Consider the following 25509-nt stretch of genomic DNA (forward strand, 5'->3'; position numbering starts at 1 on the left):
TATATAAATATTAGCCTGTACAGTCTAATTTGTGTCCCCCAAATGTCCTTCAGTGTGGGTCCACCCACTGGAGCCTGGTTAACCTGGTTAACATCCTTGAAAGAGACTGACTTTCTCCCTCTCAGAATCCATTGGTTGGCAATAAGCTCTTCAGGTAGGGTTGAGTTTTTTTCCCACTGCCCTATGTCTGTGCTGAGATTTTGTCTGATTTAGGATTGCATGGGATTTGTGCATACTGTCACCATTTTGGTGAGTTCATATAAATAACTGACTAATGGTCTAGAAAATTGTTTCTCTGTATTCATCTACTGCTCTTAACAATAATTCTGCCCTGTCTTCCTCGATACCTGAGCCTTTATTGGCGGCAGTTTGATACAGGTGTCCAATTCAGGGATAAGTGCTCTGCAGCCTCTTGTTCTCTGCACATTGGCCAATTGTGGGTTTCTGTGTTAATCATGATATGCTGTATAAGGAAGCTTTTCTAGTGAGAGATGAGAGATGCATTAATTTATAGGTATAACAGTAAGTCGTTAGGAGCCAGTTTAACACTATATTTAGTAGACAGCTAGTATTTCTCTTACTGTTGAATGGTGTTCTGTTATATGGATCTACTGTTGTTTGCTTTGTCATTCACTTGCTGAAGAATATTTGGGTTATTTCCCAATTGAGGCTATTAAGAATGCAGATGTGAATTTTGAGTATAGTCTTTGTGTGAACATAAATGTTTATTTTTATGACACAAATTTCCAAGAGTATAATTGCTGGGTTGTAGTCCACATACATTTTTTAGTTTATAAGAAACTATTAAACTGTTTTTCATTGTGGCTATACTATTTTAAATTCTTTTCGTGGACCAGGATGTAGCATACTGTTAAAGTGCTTGCCTGTTAGAGGCAAGACTTTGTGTATCATCTCCAGCACCTCAAAACAAACAGACAAAGAAGTGAATAAATAAATAAGCCTTATGGAGTGACGTATGCCAGAAGTCCTAGCTACTTAGGAACCTAATATAGGAAGATAACAAGTTTGAGGCCAGCCTAGGCAATGTAACAAGAACTCATCCAAAAAGTATATAAAATAAGCCGGGCGTGGTGGTGCACGCCTTTAATCCCAGCACTTGGGAGGCAGAGGCAGGTGGATCTTTGTGAGTTCAAGGCCAGCCTGATCTACATAATGAGCTCCAGGACAGCTGGGGCTACAAAGAGACCCTATCTCAAAAAGACTAAAAAAAAAAAAAAAAAAAAAAAAAAGACAAAAAAGTGTATAAAATCGGAGACCCTGGGTTGATTCCCCAACACTGAAAAAGAAAGAAATAAAGGAAATAAAACTACGTAGTAGGAATATATTGTGACTTTATGGTATATTTTAGAATATCTATATTAAAAATTATTATATGTGTTTTTTTTCTTGAATAATACGGTGACTACAGATAACAGTAACAAACGGTATTTCAAAAAAGCTACAAGAAAGGATTTAAAATGTTTCCACTATAAATAATAAATGCATGTAGAGATAGATATGTTTTCCTTGAATGAACATTTTGCAGTGTATATGTATATTGAAATAGTGCATGGCATCTCATTAATATGTATACTTTTATGTTAATTGAAAATAAATTTTAAAACTTGGGCTGGGTTTATAGCTTAGTTGTAGAGTATTTGCCTAACATACACATTGCCCTAGATTTGATTCTTAGTACCACAAAAATAAAATAATTAAAAGAAACTAGGGTTCTTACTGCTAATTATATTTTTCCAATTTCTCTGTTTCCTTTTCAAGTTTTAGTGTTATCCTGCTTTAAAATTTTTTTTTTATCCATTCTAAGAGATGTGAACTGGTAACTCATTGTGGAGTCACTTCCCTAATGGCACAAGACAGACCTAATATACAAAATACAATTAAGGAGATAGAGGACCTTCATAGATTAGATCATATGTATGTAAATACATATAGAGCTCGATACACTGATACTCTAATAATAAATATCCTTTTCATGTGCTACACATTCAGAAAATTTATTCTATATTAGATTACAAAAATATACCAGTGGCTTCCCTCAAGTAGGAATGTAACAACCATGCTTACCAAAGCTCTATAAAACTAGGATTCATGGGACTGGAGAGATGGCTCAGTAGTTAAGAGCACCTGCTGCTCTTGTAGAGATCCTGAGTTCACTTCCTAGCACCTAAATGGTGGCTAACAACTGTCCATAACTCCAGTTCCAAGGGAATTCAATGCCCTCTTCTGACTCCATGGGTATTACACCACACAGGTGCACTTACATACATGCAGGCACTACACTCATAATACATAAAATAAAAATAATAAATAAAATATTTTAAAAAACAGAAATAGGATTCATTAACAGAAATAGGATTCATTAACAAAAATGAAAAAGATTCTTTGGGACTTTTGAAACTTTTTAATTTTTAAAAATATTATTTTTATTTTCTGTGTATTAATGTGTTGCCTGCATGTATGTAAGTGCATCTATGTCATGTAATGCCTACAGAGGTCAGAAAAGGGTGTCAGATCCTCTGGAACTGGAGTTATGAATGGTTGTTAGCTGACATATGGGTGCTGGGAGTTGAACCCTGTCCTTTGCAAGAGCAACCAGTACTCTTAACTGCTGAGCCATGAACTTTTGAAACATTTTAAAAACAAATTTTACATGAAAGGACTGAGATAAAATTTTAAAGAAATGGTGACTAGGACATATATTAGAACATAGAAGGTACATTTAAAGCAGCTTGGAAACAAATATTTGTTAGGTAAACGCTTTTGCTACAAAAATAAAAGAATAAAACTAAAATTCCAAGCTCAGAAAATTTGCAAAACAACTAAGTAAGCCATAGAAATCACAGTGCATAGAATTATAACATCAAATCAGAAATTAAAGAGAATTGCAAAACAGTTCAGTAAATCAGCATTTTCTTTTAAAAAGAGTAGATGAATCAGTTGGCTAATTTGATAAAAAAAATTAAAGCACAAATGTAAAAAATAAATGTAAAGACAAATTGAAACAAAAACCAACAAGAGGCTCTTTTGAAAATATAGCTATCTAAAGTTTTATGAAAGACAGGTGGCTAGAACTGACGTCATTAGTGAGAAAATTTAAACATGCCAGCTTTTATAGAAGAAATAAAGAATGAGAGTCAAAGAGCTATTATACAAAGAGCAGGAGGTCTAGATGATTGCATAGACAAATTCCACACAATTACCAAGACCAGGTAGTTCATTGCTCAATAAATTATTCCAGAACATAGAAGGAAACTTTCTAATCCTTTTGATAAAGTAAATACAACTTAACACTGAAACTACATGAAGACATTGTGAAGAAAAGTACAGACCAATTTACATGATTTTTGAAGCAAAAACCTAAACAGAATATTAGTAAACAGAATTTGTACCACATTGAGAAAATAATAGACTTTGATCAAGTCAGATTTATTTTAGGAATGGGAGTTCTGCTTAGTATTAGATCAGATCCATGAAGAGCCTACCATTAATAAGCCTAAGTAAGAAATTGTGATTGCCTTCATAGATACTGAAGAAAGCTTTGGCAAAATTCAACAACTATTTATGATTTTAAGAAAACACTGTAGGAGGGCTGGGGATGTAGCTTAGCATTAGAGAATTTACTTAGTATGTTGGAGACCTGGATTTGATCCTTAGTATCACAAAATAGAAAACAAAACAACACTTCAAGAAATAAAAAGTAAAGGATCTTTTTTCTTCATTATCAACAAACAACACAGCAGTACAATTTATAATACAATTAATAGTATATCAACAAAAAAGACAAACCTAGCCCTGACACTTATTTATTTATTTATTTATTTATTGACAGTGTTTTATGTGACTTGGGCTGGCTTCAAATTCACTATGTATTAAAGGATGACCTTAAACTTTTGGCTCTTCAGCTACATCTCCTCAGTGCTGGATTATATGCATGTGCCACCATGCCCAGCTTTATGTGGTTCTGGGAACTGAGCCATGGCCATGGAAGGTGAGCATTCTGCCAAGGAGCTACATTCCTACCAGGGTCTAATTTAAAGAAAATATCCTGGAGGCACTTTTGCAACATCAAGAATGAGATAACGATGTCTATCTGTGTAACTGTTCATTTTAGATTAAGTTATTATCCAGTGCAATTAGGTAAGAGGTGTCTTGGTGGAAGAAAAGTGCAGTCTGTTTACATGTACTCTGATAACATAACTGGAAAATTCCAGAGAAAGAAAGATAAAACTAATTAGAATAATAAAAGAATTCAGTGTTATAGTGGCACATAAAATTAGTTTAAAAAATCAGAGTAGAGCCAGTCATGGCGGCACATACCTGTAATCATAGCACTTGGGAGGCAGAGGATCAGGAGTTGAAGATCATGTTTGGCTTTGTATCAAATTTGAGACCCACCTAGTCTATGTAAGATCCTATCTCAAAAAAGAAAAAGAAAAACCAAAACAAACAGAAAACAAAACACAAACCAAAACAAAACCAAAATTAGTGAACTTCATCTACACAAGCAAGAAAAAAAAAGTAAAAGATAAAATTATTTACAATAGTATCAAAAAGATGTTCAGAATAAATTTAATAAGAAATGCACAAAACTGGGCTGAGAAGATGATTCAGTTGGTAAAGTACTATGCCAGTGCCCACCTAGAAAGTAGGGTATGAGGACTGGAGAGATGGCTAAGTGGTTAAGGGAGCATACTGCTTTTGCAGAGGACCTGAGTTCAGCATCTAGCACCCAAGTCAGGCAGCTCATACCTGTAGTTTAGCTCTAGGGCATCTGGTGCCTTTGACCTCTGTGGGCATCTGCACTTACATGTAAATATTGTCCCCATTCCCACATATACACATAATTTAAAAATAAATCTTAAAAATTAGAAAGCCAGGTGTACTTCTGTAATCCTAATGCTGGGGAAATGGGGAATTACTGGACTTTCTAGCCAGCCAGTTTTGCCCAGTTGATGAGCTCCAGGTTCAGTGAGAGATCTTGTCTCAAAAAATAATGTAGACAGTGATAGAAGATACCTGATGTTGATCTCTGGCCTCCATGTGCATACTCACATGTATACTACTACACATATACCAACATACACACACACACACACACACACACACACACACACACACACATACACATACACAGAAGAAACCACAAAACCTATATGAAAAAATTTAAAGACTCCAGAAAGATTTGACATTATGCTATCTCCTTAAATTAATATGTAAATTCAACCAATTAAAAGATAAAATCAATAAGCTATGTTTATGGTACACAAAATTTGATACTAAAGTTCATATGCAAAAATAGTAGGAAAACACTGTAAAAGAAAAATTATTAAGGGGATCCAGCATTAGCAGTTTTAAATTTTATTTATTATTTTTATGTGTATTCGTGTATTGCCTGCATGTAGGTAAGTGCACCCGTGTTTTACAAGGCTCCCAGAAGTCAGAAGAGGCTGTCGGATCCCCTGGGACTGGAGTTATGGACAGTTGTTAGCTGCTATGTGAGTGCTGGGATTCGAACCCGGGTCTCCTGCAAGAGCAAGCAGTGTTCTTAACAGCTGAGCCATCTCTCCAGCCCCTGATTTATATCTTAAAAATTTTTTTTTGAGGGTCTCATGTAGCCCTGGCTGGCCAAAAAGCGGAACTGGCTATGTAGTTTAGGCTGCCTTGGACTCACAGAGATCCACCTGGTTCTTCCTCCTGAGTGTTGGGATTAAAGACATATATCACCACATCCCATGGTCTCTGTGATTTTAACAATGAAGTATTGATACATGAACACGTATAGGTTAGAAGGATAGAACAGGAAGGTCAGAATTAGAATCATATACATACAGCAATTTAGTACATTTAGTACAAAAAGAACATCAGAAATCACTTTTTTGGGATGCTGAGTCTTAATTCCAGGGTACTGTATATGCTGTGCAAGTGCTCTACCACCAAGCTACACCCCCAACTCTAAGGTTCACCTTTTAGTAATGGTGCTGAGACAACTGGGTAGCCATTTCAATTTATTTATTTATCTATTCATTTATCTATTTATCTATTTATTTATTTATTTTATGTGTATGAGTGTTTTGCCTGAATGCATGCAAATGTACCCGTATCATACAGTGCTCCTGGAGGCCAGAAGAGGATGTCAGATCCCTTGGAACTGTAGTTAGAGATGGTTGTTAGCCAGGATGTGGGTGCTGGAAACCGAACTCAGGTCCTTTGCAAGAGCAGCCAGTGCTCTTAACCAATGAGCCATCTCTCTAGCCCCTGGTTAGTTACTTAGAAAAAGATAAAATTAGACACATGTCTTATGTCAGAATAATAAATGCCCAATGATTAATAGTCCAAGTATAAAAATAAAACTATCTACTGAAGGGAATATGTCTGAACTCTTTAATATTGGTATAGGGGAAAACTCTTAGAATTGTACAAAATCTAGAGGTAGCAAAAGTCAAGACGATAAACTTGACTCAAAATACCATAAACAAAGTCAAGACAAGTGATAAACTTGAAGAAAATATTTGCGTCCTTATATTATGTCTTAGTCAAATGTATTGTAATTATAAGTTACATTATTTTTTTGAGAATTGTTCATATCTTTCTACCGTTTTCTCATTTTCTGTCAGGTCCTTTATCACTCATTTTTTAGAAGTTTTTTTGTGTTAAGGATAGTAGCCTTTTGACTAAATACTTACACACAACTTTATTTATTGTAGTAGTATGTAATTCCAAGTCACTGGAAAATTTAAATGCTTATAAGAGAATCACTAATTATGGTACCATCACATAATGGAATATTATGCAGGATGGAAAAGAATGACAGAAGTGATTTCCAGGATGTCCTGACTATGTGAAGACCACAGAACTCTCAAAGATATATTCATGTAAGAAAGAAGACGACACATATTGTTCTGTTTATTCATAGAAAGAAAATACAGGAAGGATAAAGAGACTAAAGAGATCGATGACTTCCATGGTGCCAGTGAGAAAGGGGTAGAAGGAAGAGGGGAGTGGGAACAGGGCAACAAGAATGAGGAGAGTAGCACTTTACTTGTATGGCTCTGACTATCAGGACCTTGGTATTCACACACTCCCATGATAAACAAGATAACCTCTGGAATGCAAGAGAGGCGAAATTCCAAATGGAGTACAAACACCAAGGAACTAGCAGTGTTACAAATATATAAAATAAGTACAGAGGCGGGAGTGGGGAAGAAAAGAGCAAGCCCAAGTGACTATGGAAAGCTCTGTATTAGCTGGATTTACATGGGTAAAGACATGTGGAAAGGACCATACATAGATGCAGTGATGCAGTCAGTAAGTGTTTCTGAAAGGGGAATGACTTAGTGAATACTTTATGTATTTACTAGAATTGAGCGAATAACTAAGTGAATTGTAGATAATTTGGTTTCTTGCCATTGGGGAAAGAAATGATAAGAAAAAGGGAAAGGTTAAAATTAAGCCTTTAGATAGGAACTCAAGGCATTATTATAACTCATGGTTTTTTTTTGAGAGGGGGTACAGTGAAGGTCCCCAGGTCCTTTATTGATGGTATTTAAGAGAGTAGTGTTCCTAAGTCCCTCCCCTTCTTCTGGGGGTCTGGGATAGAAACTGTGAAGGGAGATACTCAGTGTGTTAGGGGCTGAGTTGGGGCAGGGACTCCACAACCAAGGACTTCTCTCTTCCTCTTGCTGGGGTGAGTAGTTCAGGGCTTCTTACTCCCTGGCGGCCATGTGGACCATGAGGTCCACCACCCTGTTGCTGTAGCTAAATTCTTTGTCATACCAGGAAACAAACTTGAGAAAGTGGTCATTGAGGGGAATGCCAGCCCCAGAATCAAAAGGTAGAAAAATGGATGTCACTGTTAAAGTCACAGGCAATGAACAGGTCTTCAGTATAGCTTAGGATGCCCTTTAGGAGACCCTCTGATGCCTTCTTCACCACCTTCTTGATGTTATTGTATTTAGCAGCTTTCTTAAGGCAGCAGATCAGAGCCATGATAGACATGTTAGGGTAGGAACATGGAAGGCCATGCCAGTGAGTTTCCAGTTCAGCTCTGGGCTGACTCTGCCCATTGCCTTGGCAACACCAGTAGGTGCAGGGATGATGTTCTGGGCAGCCCCACAACCATCATGCCACAGTTTCCTGGAGGGATCAGCCACAGTCTTCTGGGTAGCCATGATGGCATGAACTGTGGTCATGAGTCTCTCAACATTGCTGAAGTTGTCATGGATGACCTTGGCCAGGAGGGCTAAGCAGTTGGTGGTGCAGGAGGTGTTGCTGACAATCTTGAGGGAGTTGTCATACTTCTTGTGGTTCACACCCATCACAAACATGGGTGCATCAGCAGAAGAGGCAGAGATGATGACCTTTTTGGCTCCACCCTTCAAATGGGCCCTGGCCTTCTCCATGGTAATGAAGACACCAGTAGATTCCACAACATCACCAGCATCACCCCATTTGATGTTGGCGGGATTTTACTCCTGGAAGATGGAAATGGCCTTTCCATTGGTGACAAGTTTCCTGTTCTTAGCCTTGACTGTACCATGAAACTTGTTGTGGGTGGAAACATACTGGAACATGTAGACCATGTAGTTGAGGGCAAAGAAGGGAGTCACTGATGGCAACAATATGTGCTTTGTGAGAGTTGAAGGCAGCCCTGGTAACCAGGCACCCAATATAGTCAAATCTGTTCACTTTGACCTTCACTATTGAGTCTCAGGGACAAGGCTGGCACTGAATGAGAAAATGCGGATGTCTCTGGAATGGGGATGAGCAGAGACTAACATGGTAATATGGCTGTGTGTATGAGTAGGCTAGCACATATATATTCCCTAGTTCTGTCTGTTGAGAGGTCACAGAAGCATTGATTAGTAACTGAGCATACTTTATGCTCACTATTTTGGTTCATAAATTTGATTTTCTCATAAGCCTTGCTAGAAGTGGTTAATTGAAGGTCTAGTTCATAGAACATACAAGATGAACCTGGAGTACTGGTAGTGCCAAACACAACTAGTTGAAAGACATGGGCACCAACCTATTGGAGCACCTACTGACCAAAGCTGGAACAATTTGTATAAGAAAGAAATAGTAACAGTGCTAAATTATAAATAAATATTTGATTACCTAATTAAAGGAATCAATTAAAATAGCAAAATATTAGCAATTTATTATAAACAGATAATTATAAATGAGTAAAAAGCAAATATTGCTTCATATCGATGAATTAACTAAAAGAGAAGAGAGAGCTCTTCCTTACCATGGAATTCCAGTAAATACATGTCAGAGAAAAGAAGAAATAGAGAATCACCATGAGGCAAAACCCACAACAATTAATATTGTAGACAAGAATCCACTGCTAGATGATAAAATTAGTAGGTGAAATTTTGAAGAAAGATAGCATTTCATAATCTTAAAGTATCTATGCAATATAGTTACCAGCATATAAAAGGAAAAATAACTTTATAACGAAAAAAACTTGGCATACACCAGTTGACTGAATGATCAAGGTACACATCATCGTAAAAAGACATGGAAGCTGGGTGACATAGCATGTGCTTGTCATACCAGTTCAGGAGAGACTGAGGCAGGAGGATTACAAGTTTGAGGCCAGTCTAGGCTATAAAGTGAGACTGTCATGCATGACCCTCCCCTAAGACATATGTATCATGAATTTCTTGATATTATGCATTGAAAAGGAAACAATAATTTTAGTGGTATTTCCAAAGATGCATAATTGTGTGTGTGTGTGTGTGTGTGTTTGTAGGCCAGAGGTCAACATTGGGCATCTTTCTCAGTCATTGTCCATGTTATTGTTTTTACTCAGGATCTCTCACTGAACCTGGAGCTCATCAGTTTGGCTAGACTGCCTGGCAATGAATTCCAAGGATCTGCATGTTTGCATCTCACCAGTGCTAGGAATACAGATGGGGGTTCCTGGCTTTTGCGTGGGTGTTGGGAATCCAAACTCAGGTCCTCATGCTTGCACAACAAGCATTTTACTGACTGAACCATCTCCCCAACCTTCAAAGATGCATAATCTTATTCCAGTCATAATAAAACATTAAAGAAACTCAAATGGAGGAATAGTCCACAAAATATTGATCAATGCTCTTCACAGGTGCCAAGGTCATGAAAGAACTGAAAATTGAGACCCTGATACAGACTGGAAGAGACTAAAGAAAATTAACAGTTAAATGTAATGTGGGATCTTATACAGGGATCTTCATAGAAAAAGGATATTTTTAGTGGGAAAATATCTGTAGCTTAATAATATGTAACCATTAGTTAATTTACTATTCAAGATGATTATTCTAGAGAGTTTCCAGTTTCCCCAACTTGAGAGATAGCTTTGTTCAGGACAAGGGATACCTTCCTATGGGGGCATACAGAAGGTTGGACATTCCCTCCTACCCTTGTACCAAATTCCCAACCCAGAGATGAATAGGAGTGAACATATTAATTTCCATTCCTTGCTAGCTCCTGCTTTTTCCAGATAATTCTTCAAAGGTCAGCTGCTTTGTAAATATTTAAGTCCTATTATGGTATTGCTAGGCAGACTTTCAAGCTTGCTTGGCCCAAGGAAAAATAAGGTTCATGTTTCATGCCTTGGGTTGGGTAATAGTAGCCAAACACCAATCCTTAACAAAAAACCAGTCTTCCAGCACTCCATGTGAAGGTGCAGTTCCAACAACTGGATTCAGCCTAGAGAGATTAAAATCACCCAACTTGTCTTTTATGGTGATTGACATGCCAGATCAAGGAAGATACGGAAATCTCTGGAAACATTATTACAAAGAGATGCAAACCATTATTTTTGACATTGGCAGTAGTAATAAATTAAGTGATAACTCATAGTTGTGGCCAAAAAAGAACTTGATGCTCTTCTGAATCATCGAGATATTAAGTGTCGTCGTGTTCCAGTCTTGTTCTTTGCTAATGAAGTGAACCTTGGAAATGCAGTGACATCTGCAGAAATGTTTAAGTTGCTGTGTTTAGAGAACATCAGAGATAAACCATGGAGTATTTTGAACTAGTGATGCCATGAAAGGAGAAAGATTGCAAGGGAGCGTGGGCAGCTTCAAGATCAAATCTAGGCTGTGGAGATGTGAAAAGATTGTCTCTGGAAACCTCAGTGATTTAGAATTCAAGGCATATATCTAAGGCCAGCTGAATGTTTCTAATATTTTAAAAAAGATGTCTGTACAGTGAAGAATATTTTATATTCTGTTTGCTATTATGGACTCTGAATGTGCTTTTTGAGAACTTAGAATTAGGTATGCTAGCTTGGCCATTAATTGTATGAAAACAAAATCTTTCCTTAAAAGAACTCCCTAGAATTACTGGCTTCTTGTAAAGGTCTACACTTTGCTGTTGTTAGAATGTCTAAGTGTCTCTTATAAGCCATCTCAGTTTCTTGCCATGATTCATGATATCATAATGTTTTTTATTGGCTTATATTTCTTATAGATGGTACCAGATTTCATAAGGATATTTCATAATTTGATGCATTTTTATTTTTCAGATGTGTAAAATTTTTATACTATGACTTTGCAGTACGAATTGTGTTTATAAAACAGAACTTTAACTATATAATGGTCTACAGGTATTTAATATATGTCACATTTTAATTTTGTCACTATTAATAAAACAAGATGAAGAGGGGCTGGAGAGATGGCTCAGTGGTTAAGAACACTGGTTGTTCTTGCAGAAGACCCGGGTTCGAATCCCAGCACCCACATGGCAGCTAACAACTGTCTACAACACCAGTTCCAGGGGATCCAACAGCCTCTCTGACCTCCGTGGGTATTGCACGACATAGGTGCACTTACCTACATGCAGGCAATATATGCATACACATAAAATAAAAATAATAAATAAAATAAAAAAACAAAATGAAGGAAAATTATTCTATGATATGTGAGTGTTCATGTTAGAGGACATAGAGTAAGGAATGTAAGGGAACTCTGTACCATTTTTGCAGCTTTTTTAGTAAGTTTAACATTAATTCAGAACATAAGGATTTTTTCATGTGTGTTCATGAGTGGTGCACACATGTGTATATGCATCTGGTTGTGTAGGTTAGAGGACAACCTGTGTACCATCCTCAGAAACACTATACACCTTCTTTGAAACAGGCTCTCTCATTGGCCTAGAGGGTACCAATTAGGCTAAACTGGCTGACCAGCAAGTGCTAAAGATGCTCCTGTCTCTGGCCTCCCGACACTGGAATTTCAGTCACATGGCATACACTCAGCATTTTTACATGGGTGCTAGGGATTGAACTTGGGTCTTCATGTTTTTGAGGCAAACACTTTACCAACTGAGCTATCTCCTCAGCCTCAAAACATAAATTTTTTTAAAAGCCATATATGATCATGTCAATAGGTATAAAGAAGCATTTGATGAAATTCAGTGCCTGTTAATTGGAACTAGGAGGGAATTTCTCTTAACTTCATAAAAAGAATCTTAATACAAAACCCAGAAAAAAAGGGTCATCAAAATTAGAAGTACAACAGAAATTTTGCTTTCAAGATTTGGACATAAGACTTAGATGCTACCATTATTACTTTTACCTAAGACTACCATAGGGATACTAACCAGTGTGATAAAAGTGGAAGCAATGCATAAGGATGAGAAAGGATGAAATAAAACTCATTATTTATGGATGATATGATGCTTTATAAAGGACCTTTCTCCTCCAAAACTATAAACAAATTATGAGCAGTAATGGGAGAGTTTGGCAGAGTAGCCAGATACAAGATGAACATTATGAAAGAGTGGAGTATTGAATAACAAATTTTGTGTACAAAATCTAAAATTTTGGGGCTGGAGAGATGGCTCAGCGGTTAAGAGCACTGACTGCTCTTGCAGAGGACCTGGTTGATTCCCAGCACCCACATAACAGCTACCAACCATCCTTAACTTCAGTTCCAGGGGAATCTGACGCCTTCTTCTGACCTCTGCAGCATTGTACAACATGGGTGCACTCACATACATGCAGGCAATACACTCATACACGTAAAATAAAAATAATAAATAAAATATTAAAATTTTTTTTCTGTTAGTCTGTAAATTTAGTCCATGTTCAAAGAAAATTCTAACATGACTTTCATGAATTTTGATAGCTTATGTGAAAACTTATGTAGAAAAGTAAATGATCAAAACCAGCATTGGGTGGGGGGAGTTGGGAGGAATAACTTGTCCTATGGGATTTCAGATCTTAGTATAAACCTACAGTTAAGACTATATTTTTTTCTAGTTGAAGTCACTGAGCTTTGAGACTGGGATTCCTGCCCGCCCTCCTGCCCTCCTGCCCTACCGCCTTCCTGCCCTCCCGCCTTCCTGCCTTCACTCCTTACTTCCCTTCTTCCTTCTTGTTTTTGTTTTTTTTTCAATAACAGAAGTTTATTTCTCACTGTTCTGGATCCTGGGAAATCTGAGGTCAAGGTTTTTGGTGAGGTTTGCTTCCTAGACAGTTGTCCTTTAGCTGTGACCTCACAGGTGGAAGAGGAAAGTATTTCTTTAAAAGACCACTATCCTAGGTGGGTGTGGTGGCTCACGCCTTTAATCCCAGCACTGGGGAGGCAGAGGCAGGCTGATCTCTGTGAGTTCAAGGCCAGCCTGGTCTACATAGTAAGTTCCAGGACAGCTGGGGCTACAGGGAGACCCTGTCTCAAAAAGACCAAAAAAAAAAAACAAACCACTAATCCTGTTAATTTGAACATGGCACACTCACAGCAGTTACTGCTTACATATTGTGTACACACATGTACATATTATTTATAGGAATTTAGGCTTAAGTGTCCAGTTGGTGTTACCTCCCTTTTTTTAAAGAATTATTTGTATATATTAATTATGCATAATAATTGGCTTTGTTGTAACATTTTCACATACATATATAAAGTATTTTGATCGTATTCACCTTCATTACTATCTCTTGTACCCCTCTCTGAACCACAGATCTTCCCAGTTAGTTCCCCTTCTACTTTTGAGTCTTTTTTTTTTTTTTTGAGAACAATCAGTTTAATTAGGGTTACTTATTGGAAAATGGATAAAGGGTTATTTATAGGAACATGAGATAGAATCTTAATATATCTTTTATTTGCATTTTTCTAATGGTTACTGAGGTTGAACACTTTTTCATGTAGCCATTCGTATGCCATCTTTTGAGAACTGTTCATTTGATTAGCCCATTCCTTGATTGAGTTGATTTCTTGTTTAGTGTTTTGAGTTCTTTGTATATTCTAGATATTAATCCTCTGTCAGATGTATGGGTAGTAAATATTTTTCTCTTGCTCCCGAGGCTGTCTCTTCACCCCATTAATTGTTTCCTTTGCTGTACAGAAGCCTTTTAATTTCACTAAGTCCCATTTGCCCATTGTTGGCCTTATTTCCTGAGCAACTGGAATCCTGTTCAGAATGTCCTTGACTATGCCTGATCTTGAAGTATATTTTCCTGTTTTCTTCTAGCAGAGTCACAGCTTCAAGTCTTTCATTAAGATCTTTGATCTATTTGGAATTATTTTTGTTCAGAATTGAGTGATCAAGATTTAGTTTAGCTCTTGTACATATAGATGTTCAGTTTTCCTACCACCATTTTGTGTTATTCTATTTTTGAAGTTTTCTTTATGGCCTGGGAGTTGTGGCACACGCCTTTAATCCCAGCACTTGGGCGGCAGAGGTAGGTGGATCCCTGTGAGTTCAAGGCCTGCCTGGTCCACATAGTGAGTTCCAGGCCAGCTGGAGCTGCAGGGAGACCCTGTCTCAAAAAGACCCTCCCCCCAAATTTATTTATTTTATGTGTATGAGTGTTTCCTTGCATGTATGTATATGCACCATGTGCATGTCTGGTGCCTACAAAGGCCAGAAGATGGTGTTGGATTGCCTGGAACTGGAATTACTAATGGTTGTGAGCCACTTGTGGGTGCTGGGAAATGAACCAGGGTCCTTTGCAAGAGCAAGTGCTCTTAGCCACCGAGCCATTTCACTAGTCTCCTTAGTAACCAGCGCCATTTATAAAAGAAGCTGTCTTTTCTCGAGTGAATATTTTTGGCATCTTTGTCAAATATCAGGTGGCTGTAGCTGTGCGGATTTATATTTGGAGCTCCTGTTTTGTTCCACTGGTTTACATGTCTGATTTTCTGTCAGTAACGTGACTTTTGTTATTATGGCTCTGTAGTATAACTTGTAATAAGATATAGTGATGCCTTCAGCCTTGTTGTTGTTGCTGATTGCTTTGGCTGTCTGAGGACTTTTATGCTTCCAAATGAATTGTGAGATCATTTTTTTTCTTTCTATGTCTGTGAAAAATGTCATTGGAACTTTGTTGGGGACTGCATTGAATCCATAGATTGGTTTTGGTAAGATAGTCATTTTCAAAATACTGGCAATTCCAGTTCATAGGGATAATAGGTCTTTCTGTCTTCTAATGTCTTCTTTAGCGTCTCTCTTGTTTTTAGGTTTTCATTGTAGTAATATAACAGCCTTTCACTTTCTTGGAATTTATTCCAAGGATAAATAAATCTTAGATTTATTCCAAGGAGTGTGTGTGTGTGTGTGTGTGTGTGTGTGTGTGTGTGTGTGTGAATTATGAATAGGACTGTTTCCTTCATTTCTTCCTTAACATTGATTTTTTCTGTGTTATTTTTAGTTTTTCATCTTGGCATTCATTTACATTTTATTTATCTGTGTGCATGTGTGTGTGCAATGGTGTGCATGTGGAGGTCAGAGGGCTGTTGGCAGGAGTTGATTCTTTCCTTCCCCTTGTGGGTCCTGGGGGTCAAACTCAGGTCATCAGTCTTGGCAGTATGTGTCTTTCCTCACTGAGCCATTTCACCTGCCCCTGTCCTGCCGTTTTGCTGAACATGCGTATCAATTCTAAGAGTTTTCTGGTGGAGTCCTTGAGGTCTCTTCTGTATAGAATCCTGTTAACTGCAAATAAAGATACTTTGACTTCTCCTGTTTGTGTCCCTTTTATTTGCTCTCCTGTCTGACTGCTTTAGCTAAGACTTGTCTTATTCATCATTTTAGTTTGAGGTTTTTTTTTTTTTAGTTTAATATAATGTTGGCTATAGGTTTGTCATATATAGCCTTTATTATGCTAAGCTATGTTCCAGTTTCTTCAGGAAGGCATGTTGGATTTTATCAAAACCTTTTTCTGCACCTATTGAAATGATCATGTGATTTCTGTCCTTTATTCAGTTTATAAGATACATTCATTACATTTACTGATTTTCATATGTTGGCTAGAATAAAGTCACCTTGATTTTAGTGAGTAACCTTTTTGACGTGTTCCTGAATTTGGTTTGCAAGTATGTTGCTGAGAGTTTTTGCATCTGTGTTTGTTAGGGAGATTGACCTGTAATTTTTTTGTTGTTACTGTTCTGTCTTTATCTGGTTTAGGTATCAAAGGTTTAGGTATCAAAATAATTGTCCTGGAACTCAAATGCTTTGGTAGTGTCCCTTCCTTTCCTAGTTTATGGACTAGTTTGAGCAGCACTGGTGAGTGCTCTTTTTTAAACTCTGGCAAAATCAGTGACTCCGTCTGGGCCGGAAGTGTTTTTAGTTGGGACTGGTTTTTTTTTTTTGTTTTTTTTTTTAATTATGATTGCTTCAGTCTCTCTGCTTCTTACATATCTGTTTAAATTTTTATCTCATATTGGTTTAATTTTGGTAGGTTATATGCATTTAGAATTTCATTCATTTTTTTTTAGGCTTTGCAATTTAATGGAATATATAATTTTAAGGTATGTCCTAATGATCTTTGTTAATTTCATTGGTCTCTGTTGTAATGTCTCTCTTTTTAGCTCTAATTTTATTTTGTTTTTAAAAATATTTTTAAAATTACATGTATGTCTATGTCTGTATGTGGATATGTGTATGTTAGTAAAGGTACCTGCAGAAGCCAGAGACATCAGATTCCCCTGGGAGCTGGAGTTACAGATGGTTGTGAGCCATGTGATGTAGGTGCCAGGAACCAAATCTGGTTACTCTGTAGCAGCAGTGTGTGCTCTTAATCACCGAGCTACCTCTCCAGCCCATCTCTATAATTTTATTAATTTGAATCTATTCTTCTTTAGGGTAGTTTAGCTAAGGGTTTGCCACTCCTTTTATTTTTTTTGGTCTTTTTGAGACAGGGTCTCCCTGTAGCCCCAGCTGTCCTGGAACTCACTATGTAGACCAGGCTGGCCTTGAACTCACAGAGATCTGCCTGCCTCTGCCTCCTGAGTGCTGGGGTTAAAAGCGTGAGTCACCACGCCCGGCAGGTTTGCCAATCTTATCTTTTCAAAGAACCTACTCTGTTTCATTGGTTCTTTATATTTGTTTTATTTTGTTCTAATTTCCTTAACTTTTACCCTGATCTTAATTATTTCTTTCTGTACATTGATTTGGGGTTTGAATTGTTTTTATTTTTTGAAGGTTCTAATGTGTGTCATTATTATTTGTTTGCAATCTCTGTGATTTTTTTAAAAAAAATATAGGCACCTAGGACTGCTTTCATTGTACCCAGAGGTTTTGGTATGTTGTGTTTTCATTTTCATTACATTCTTAGAAGTTTAAGGGTTTTTTAATTTCCCTTGATTATTTTTTCAATGATACGTTTATCATTCAGATGTGTATTGTTTCATCTCCGTGAATTTGTGTGTGTTCTAGAGGTTATCTTGCTGTTGATTTGTAGCTTTATTCTGTTGTGATCAGATACAAGTAATAATTTCAATTTTCCTTTATTTGTTAAGATTTACCTTGTGTCCTAATATGTGATATCCTTTAGAGAAAGTTCCATGAGCTGCTGGGAAGAATGTGTATTCTGTAGTGTTTACATGGAATGATTTATAGATGTTTATCAAATCCATTTGATCTATGATGGCATTTAATTCAGACATTTTCTTTCTTCATTTTTGCCAGGATGGTCTACCAGTTGATAAGATTAGGGTATTGAAGTTACCCTCTAGTACTGTGCTGGGGTTACTCTGTGACTTTACATCTAGTAGTATTTATTATCTGAAAGTAGGTATACCTGTTTGATGTGTTTATGTTTAGAATTGTCATTTTGATGACTTGTTCTCTTAGTGTGAAGTGATTTATTGTTTTGAAGTCTATTCTTTCAGATATTAGAATACACCTGCTTGCTTCCTAGCTCCATTTGCTTGGAATACCTTTTTTTCAGACTTTTACCCTATGGTATTGTTTGTCATTTTATGATGAGGTGTATTTCTTAGAGGCAATAGATAGATGTATCCTGATCTCCGAGTTTCATTTCTCTTGCTATCATAAAGTACCATGACAAAAAGCAACTTAGGAGAGAAAGAATATGTGTTAGCTCACAGTTCCAGGTTGCAGTACATCATAGCAGGGGGTCAAGTCAGCAGGATCATTTTTTTTTTTGGTAAATTTTTTTATTGAATTTTTGTGTATTTTATACAGAACATCATAATCAAACTTAATCATCTTTATACTCCCTTCCCCATCAGCACCCTCCTGTAACCCCTACTGCTCTGGAATTCATACATTCTGTCATTTGTGTTAAGGCCTATTAGTGTCCCCAGACATCCCTCAGTGCAAGTTCATCCACTGGGATCTAGGCAGTTTATCTAGAGCCCCTCACTTTAAGAAGATCAGCTCTTTCTTGTTCAGCAGTAATCAGCAGGCAGCAGAATCTTAAAACATTTGGTCACATCACGTCCACGGTCAAGAGCAGAGAGAAATGAGTTCTTGTATGCTTAGTGTTCAGCTTGTCTTCTCCATTCTTTGTTTTAATTTTTTATGTCTATGAGTGTATTGCCTGCATGTATGTAAGTGTACCCATGCTGTTCAGATGCCCAAGGAGGTCAGAAAAGGGTGTTGGACTCCCCTGGAACTGGAGTTACGGACAGTTGTTAGCCGCCATGTGGGTGCTGGGACTCGAACCCTGGTCTTCTGCAAGAGCAACCAGTGCTTTTAATCACTGAGTTATCTCTCCAGCCCTGAATTTCTTCATTCTTATACAGCCCAGGAGCCAAACCTAGGAAATGGCACTGCCCACAGTGGACTGGATCTTTCCACATCAATTAAGATATTCAGTATACTCTCCCACAGACATGTCCACAGGCCAACCTAATTTAGACAGTCTCTCATTGAGACTTTCTTTCCAGGTGATTCTATGATAATTAAAACTAACCATTATACTTGCCTTTTAATCTATTCTTTTTTTAAAAATTTTTACAAAAACTTCATTGAGAATTTCATACATGCATATAAAGTGTTTTGATCAAATCCATGCCCACTCCCTCCCCTCCAATATTCCCCCCTCTGAAGAGGTAACCCTAAAATCTTTTAAGGATTAGATACAAGCTCCCAAATACTTTTGACATTTTTGGCCTTGGAACAGAGTATGTTGGTAACTGGCCCAAGGACAAGAAACGGGCTACATTTCTTTGGGGGCTTTTTACCCTAACTGCCTAGCCAATTCCTACCTCCTATTCTTATCACACCATCCTCTGAAGGGGTTACCCAAATTGCCAATAGGAATAGGGACACCTACTGCTCTGGCTTCTTCCATGCTGAACAGGGACGCAGGGTGAGGTAATTGGAGTACCCCTTCAGTGGGTCTATCTAAAAGACTCTCAAATTGCCTAACTTTTGTCTCTAAGGGGAGAAGAAAGTTCTTGAATCCTGAATGGGAGATGTGAAGGAGAAGTAAAGGTAAGAGTAATTACCATTACAAGTTCTAGACCGGGAACTAGAAAAAAGTCAGAACAGGGCAATTTTCAAATGTTAATTTATTATTTTGCATTTGATTGGGGAAGTGAGACAGTTTCTGGTCTTACCTGTTTGGTGTTCTAAATGCTTGTATTGACATCTTTTCCCATAATTTTGGGAAATTCTCTGCTATGATTTTGTCAAAAATGTTTTCTATGTCCTTAGAGTGAAATTCTCCTTCTGTGCCCATGATTCTTAGGTTTGGTCTTTGTTCATGGTATTTCAAATGTCTTGAAAGTGCTGTTCTTGCCTCTTTTAATAATTAGTCTTTGTTAGAGCATTCCAATTCCTTTACCTTGTCTTTAGGCTTATTCTGTTCTTCTCCCTTGGTCAGAATTTTGTATTGATAAGGCTTTCCACCATCCTTTTAGTTTGACTTACTTATAATTATATTTTTGAATTATTTGTGTGGGATTTCACCTAATCCATACTCACTGAAGGCCATTACTTTGGGCTTAGTAATTTTTGGAGGAGTTATGTTGCTTTTTAAAAAAATTACTTCATTGGGATTTACATATCTGGGTTTATTTTGTTGCTTGGATTCTTATTAAACAGCTTTCTTCTTTCAGTTGCGATACTTGCAGTGTTCAAGTGGGGTTAGGTTGTAATATATTTGAGGTGTCAATGGGTGGTTCTTTGTGGATTTGGTCACAGTAATTGGTTGCACCTCTGTGTAGTCCTTTAGGGGTCAGGATATGTGTACTATTCTCACCTGCAGAGAATGCGGGTACCACTCCTAGGCTGTAATTCTAGATGCAGGGCATACTGCTTGCATCCTGTGCCTATGTGCCCTTGCAGACTCTGTTTCTGATTGGGTTTCCACCTTGCTGAGTACTGTGGAGTTCTGGCCCTGTGTTTCTTCCTCTCAGTCTAGAAATATTCTGCTGGCGAGGTTTCAGAGTATAGTCCCATGACATTTGCACTGAGTGTCCCAAGAGTGAGGGTCACTGAGGTGCTGGGGCCACCAAGCCACAGACTGAGCAGGGCTCTTTTTAAACCAGCATTTTACTGATGCTTTGGCCAAGTGCTGAAGCAAAGGGTTTTCCTGGGGTACTTCTCCCTCTGCCACTGTCATGCATAACTTCTCTCCTCTCCTCCCCTTCCCTCCCCTCCTTCTGCCACTGTCATGCACAACCCCTCCCCTCCCCCCCTCTTCCCTCCCCTTCCCTTTAAAATATCTGGCTACTAAGAGTACAGTACAAGTTTTCTGAGACTTTGTCTTAAGCATGGTTCCAGTCACGCTTTCACTGGGAGGGAGGAGCTCCCCCGACTGTGCTAATCCCTCCAGGACAGGCTGTATTTTTCCAGTTCTGCTTTTAAAATTTCCAATTTTACCTTCCTGTCATACTAGCAATTTTCAGCTGTCACCTACTTCTTTTAAAGCTGTTACCCAGTTTATTCCCTGGAGATTATAGCAGATGGTGCCTATGTTTTGTCTCACTTCTTGGATCCTGCTATTTTCTTTTTAAAAAATACTTTTATTTATTATTTTTATTTTATGTGTATGAGTGTATTGCCTGCATATATGTAAGTGCACCTGTGTCAGGCAATGCCTGGGGAAGTTAGATGAGGGTGTTGGATGCCCTGGAACTAGAGTTACGGATGGTTGTTAGCTGCTATGTGGGTGCTGGGAACCAAACCCTGGTCCTCTGCAAGAGCAACCAGAGCTCTTAATCACTGCACCATCTCTCCAACCACCCAATATATACTTTCAAATAAGTCTTAAAATTACCTTTATTTATTTTATGTATGTGTAGGTGTATATGTGTTTATGTGTGTGTGTGTGTGTGTGTGTGTGTGTGTGTGTGCATATGTGTGATGAATGTGTGGAGGCTGGAGGACAACTTGTGAGACTCAGTTCTCTCCACCATGTGGAGCCCAGGAATCAAACTCACGATGTCAGGTTTGGCAGCAAGCACTGCTGAGTCATCTGAGTCATCTGAGTGGCCCGATCTATATATTTAAAATGTATGTATTATATTGTATTGTATGTAAAGTATACCTCGGTAAAAAAAGAAAAAAATTGAGACAGGAAGAGAAAATATCTTCAATGACATGTCTAATTAAATAACTGTTTTACTGTTAAGAGAAACATTACAATATAAAACATGTTTAAATATCAAATGAGATTTAGAGACTGAAAAAAAGTCTCTGATTAAGGGAAGGAAGAAACCTGTGCAGGGTTGCTGTGCTGTGTGGTGTTTGGGTGGGGCAGAGGAGTATAACAATGTCATTGCCTCTTGGAAGTGGTGAGGACAATGGCCTAAACAGTGAGAGAGCCAGTTTGGTGGCCTGTGGAATATCTCAAATGTGATGTGCTAAGGAGTCTGTAGAGGTGACTGTGGTCAGAATAATTGGGAAAGACAGGATCAAATTAGACTTCGGAGATTGGGGAGCCAATTGGATACTATCAAGGTAATGGAGTTAAAAATAAGGGAATATTTGAGCTTGGTTAATTTGTAGAAAATGATACAATTAACCAATGAGAGAAGGGAAAGGAACAAAAGTTTTGGAGGTGGTAATAATTGTTTCCATTGCTTAGTAGTGTCAACTTTTGTTTTTGTATTTAAACTGAATCAAGAATAAACCATGTTTGTAGAGATTGTTATGTTTTTTATATATATATTTACATTGTACAACATAAAATACAGCTGGCAGATTATGTGTTGTTTACAAAATATGCTGCCACCCCCGTCCATGTTTGTGTGTTATTTTCTTCCTTAGATACCAGTGTAGTTGGCAATGTTTTACTTCAGGACTTACTGGCATATGTGTCTTCAAAACATTCCTATCTCAAAGATCTGCCTGAGCGACAGCCTCCAAAAATGACCACTATAGAGTTTGTGGAATTGGAGCAGATGCAGCCTGATGTATTAGTCCATGCAATTCTAAGAGTAGTGGATGTCACAACAGTGACAGGTAAATATTTTGAGGGCCTCTTTAATTTCAGCTTTTAAAAACTAAGATACAAGAACAATTTCCTATATTATTTGGTTGTCAGTATGAGCAGAGCAATGCCAACTAGGATATTTCTTTTTCTTCCAGAGGCATTATATAGTTATAGAGGACAGAAGCAAAAGAAAGTTATGCTAACAGTGGAACAGGTCCAAGGTCAGCATTATGTACTTGTATTATGGGGTCCTGGAGCAGCCTGGCACACTCAACTTCAAAGGAGAAAAGGTAAACACACTGAGAAAAAGTATTTAGTCTATTTATATTTTGGTAAATGATTAATTCTTATGAGTCTGAGATGAGAATCTGAAGAGATTACAGCATTTGGAAATAAAAATAATGATGATTGAATGTTCCTCTGCAAATTTCTCTTATTTTAATCTTTCAAAGAATTTTTATTTATTGTTTTTATTTTATGTCTATGAGTGTGTTGCCTGCATGTATGTAAGTACACCTGTGTCATGCAATGTGCTCAGAAGTCAGAAGAGGATGTCGAATCCCTTGGAACTGGAGTTACTGATGGTTGTTAGCCACCACGTGGGTGCTGGGAATCGAATCTGGGTCCTCTCTAAGACCAGCCACTGCTCTTAACCGCTGAGCCATCTCTCCAGCCCCTTTTCTTGTAATCTTATATTTCTTATTGCAATTTAGGTAATTAATGGTGGCAAAATAAAGGCTTATATTTATTCTCAGGAATATTACTTTACCATTTTCAGTAAAGACATTATTTCCTTCAAGTAATGTTCTTTGAAATTTTAATTCTGCAGATGTACTGCCCCCCCCCAAAAGTGCTCTTATAAATAAAGTCCTTTCTGTTAGAAAGAAGATGCTAGGGAAGTTACACTAAGTTTTTCACATCACAATTTCTGTTCAATTAATTACTTTGTTCTAGACTTTTTTTTTAAAAAAAGATTTATTTTTATTTTATGTGTATGAGTATTTGCCTGCATATATGTATGTGTACCAGGTGTATGCTTGGTGCCCAAGGAGACCAGAAGAGTGCATCAGATCCCTTAGAACTTGAGTTCCAGACAATTGTGAGCCACCATGTGGGTGCTGGAAACTGAACCCAGATCCTCTGCAAGAGAAGTGCTCTTAACTGCTGAGCCATCTCTCCAGCCCTAGTTCTATGTTTTTATTCTGGTTAAAAGTGTGTACTCTGGGGCTAGAGAGATGGCTCAGTGGTTAAGAACACTGACTGTTCTTGTAGAAGACTGGGGTTCGAATCATGTGGGTGTTAGCACCCACATGGCAGCTGTTTGTAACTCCAGTTCTAGGGGATCCAACAGCCTCTTCTGTATTCCATGAGCATTGCATGACACAGGTGCACTTATCTACACGCAAGCAATACATGCATACACATAAAATAAAAATAATAAATAAAATATTTTTTAAAAAGCATGAACTCTTAGCCATCATAGAAAGCTTGTTTAAAAGACAAGATCTGCCAGGTGTGGTGGTGCATGGCTTTAATCCCAGTACTTGGGAGACAGAGACAGGCAAATCTCTGTGAGATTGAGGCCAGCCTGGTCTACATAGTAAGTTTCAGGTCAGCTGGGACTACTGGGTAACCTTGTCTCATAAAACAAAACAAAACAAAACAAAACAAACAAATAAAAAGATAAGATCTGCCAGGTATGGTTATGCTCTCCTTCAATCCCAGCACTGGAGAGGCAGAGGTAAGTGGATATCTGTGAGTTACTGCATAGCAAGTTCCAGGTCAGTTCCATAGTCAGATCCTGTCTTTAAAATAATAAATAAGTAAATAAAATTACAAATATGGTCAAATGTTACATTTCTCTTTAAAGCATGGGTTAAAAATTTATGATGTACTAAATGGGATTGTTTCAATAAGTTAGTACAATATGTTCTTTTTGTTACTGTGAAATTCTGGTTTTAACAACCAGAGCTAGTGGCTTTAGTTAGTGTTTTTGTTCCTTTATCCTGCAAAATTAATTTAGATATTGGTCAAGCATATAATTCATTATTTCTTACCTGAATGAGTTAACGTTGCTTTCCAAACTTCTGCCTAACAAATGGCTATCTGGAAGTAAGATCTGTCACATTGTCTCTTAATCATTAATAGCCTCTAACTAGGATTTGAGATAAGTCTGCCTTTTATGTTAGAAACAAATAGTGACAGATATTTGTTCAGTTGTGAAATTTGACAAACATGTGTTGGTGATAGACATGATCTTAGCTGGGAACATGAGTCCAGTGCATGCTGGATAGAATGTAGGTCAGAGGTTAAAGTGGCACTGTGTAGAACAGGTTGCTCTTTGCTTAATGTGAATATCCTTTTGAAGTTAATAGTTTTGTGGTAATAGAAGAGAAATTGTTGGTATCTCTAGATAATTCTATGGCATTTCAGTTAATTTTGAAAACGTGAGTCTAGGGATTCATATGTAATTATTTTTGCTGTAGTTATTAATTCAGGCTAAATTTATTTATATCATTTAAAGTTTCAATATCTGTAGTTTCATACCTCAAGACAGTTCTTCTAAGCAGAAAAATAACAGTTTTGAAGGGTCACTTAAGTGATCATACTTTCAAAATTGTTAGTCTTTATTTATGCATTTAGTATTCGAGGCCATCTCCATATCAGCCTCTGTAATCAGCACTGGTTTTCACATACACTTAAGGATAAGAAACTCATATGTAGATGATATAATCAGGAATGATCCCCAAGTAGTCATTATTGAATACTAAAGATAATGGAATTGATGTTTTGGGGAAGAATAGTAAGAAAACTTGAGTCTGTGTTCCTTTGATACATGCATTGCTAGAGAATTTAGCATGTTTCGTATG

General features: G+C 37.5%; 1 protein-coding gene and 2 pseudogenes across 11 annotated transcripts in view; 2 read left to right on the plus strand and 1 right to left on the minus strand.

Annotated features, from left to right (window-relative positions):
- Shld2 (shieldin complex subunit 2) overlaps window positions 1-25509 on the plus strand; it is a 131474-nt gene that overhangs the window by 77068 nt on the left and 28897 nt on the right. For all 11 annotated transcript variants that reach the window (XR_003847998.1, XM_008824454.3, XM_029559294.1 and 8 more), the window contains 2 exons: window positions 22474-22668; window positions 22795-22929. Coding sequence is in view for 10 of the 11 variants with exons in the window: in XM_008824454.3 (XP_008822676.1) it covers window positions 22474-22668; window positions 22795-22929 (330 nt within the window). In the remaining variant the exon portion in view is untranslated. The remainder of the gene's footprint in view (window positions 1-22473; window positions 22669-22794; window positions 22930-25509) is intronic.
- On the minus strand, window positions 7725-8712 carry LOC108490265 (annotated as a pseudogene).
- Window positions 10551-11120, plus strand: LOC103726821 (annotated as a pseudogene).

The sequence above is a fragment of the Nannospalax galili genome, unplaced genomic scaffold, assembly GCF_000622305.1.
Source record: "Nannospalax galili isolate Female #2095 unplaced genomic scaffold, S.galili_v1.0 scaffold409, whole genome shotgun sequence".
Taxonomy (NCBI): domain Eukaryota; kingdom Metazoa; phylum Chordata; class Mammalia; order Rodentia; family Spalacidae; genus Nannospalax; species Nannospalax galili.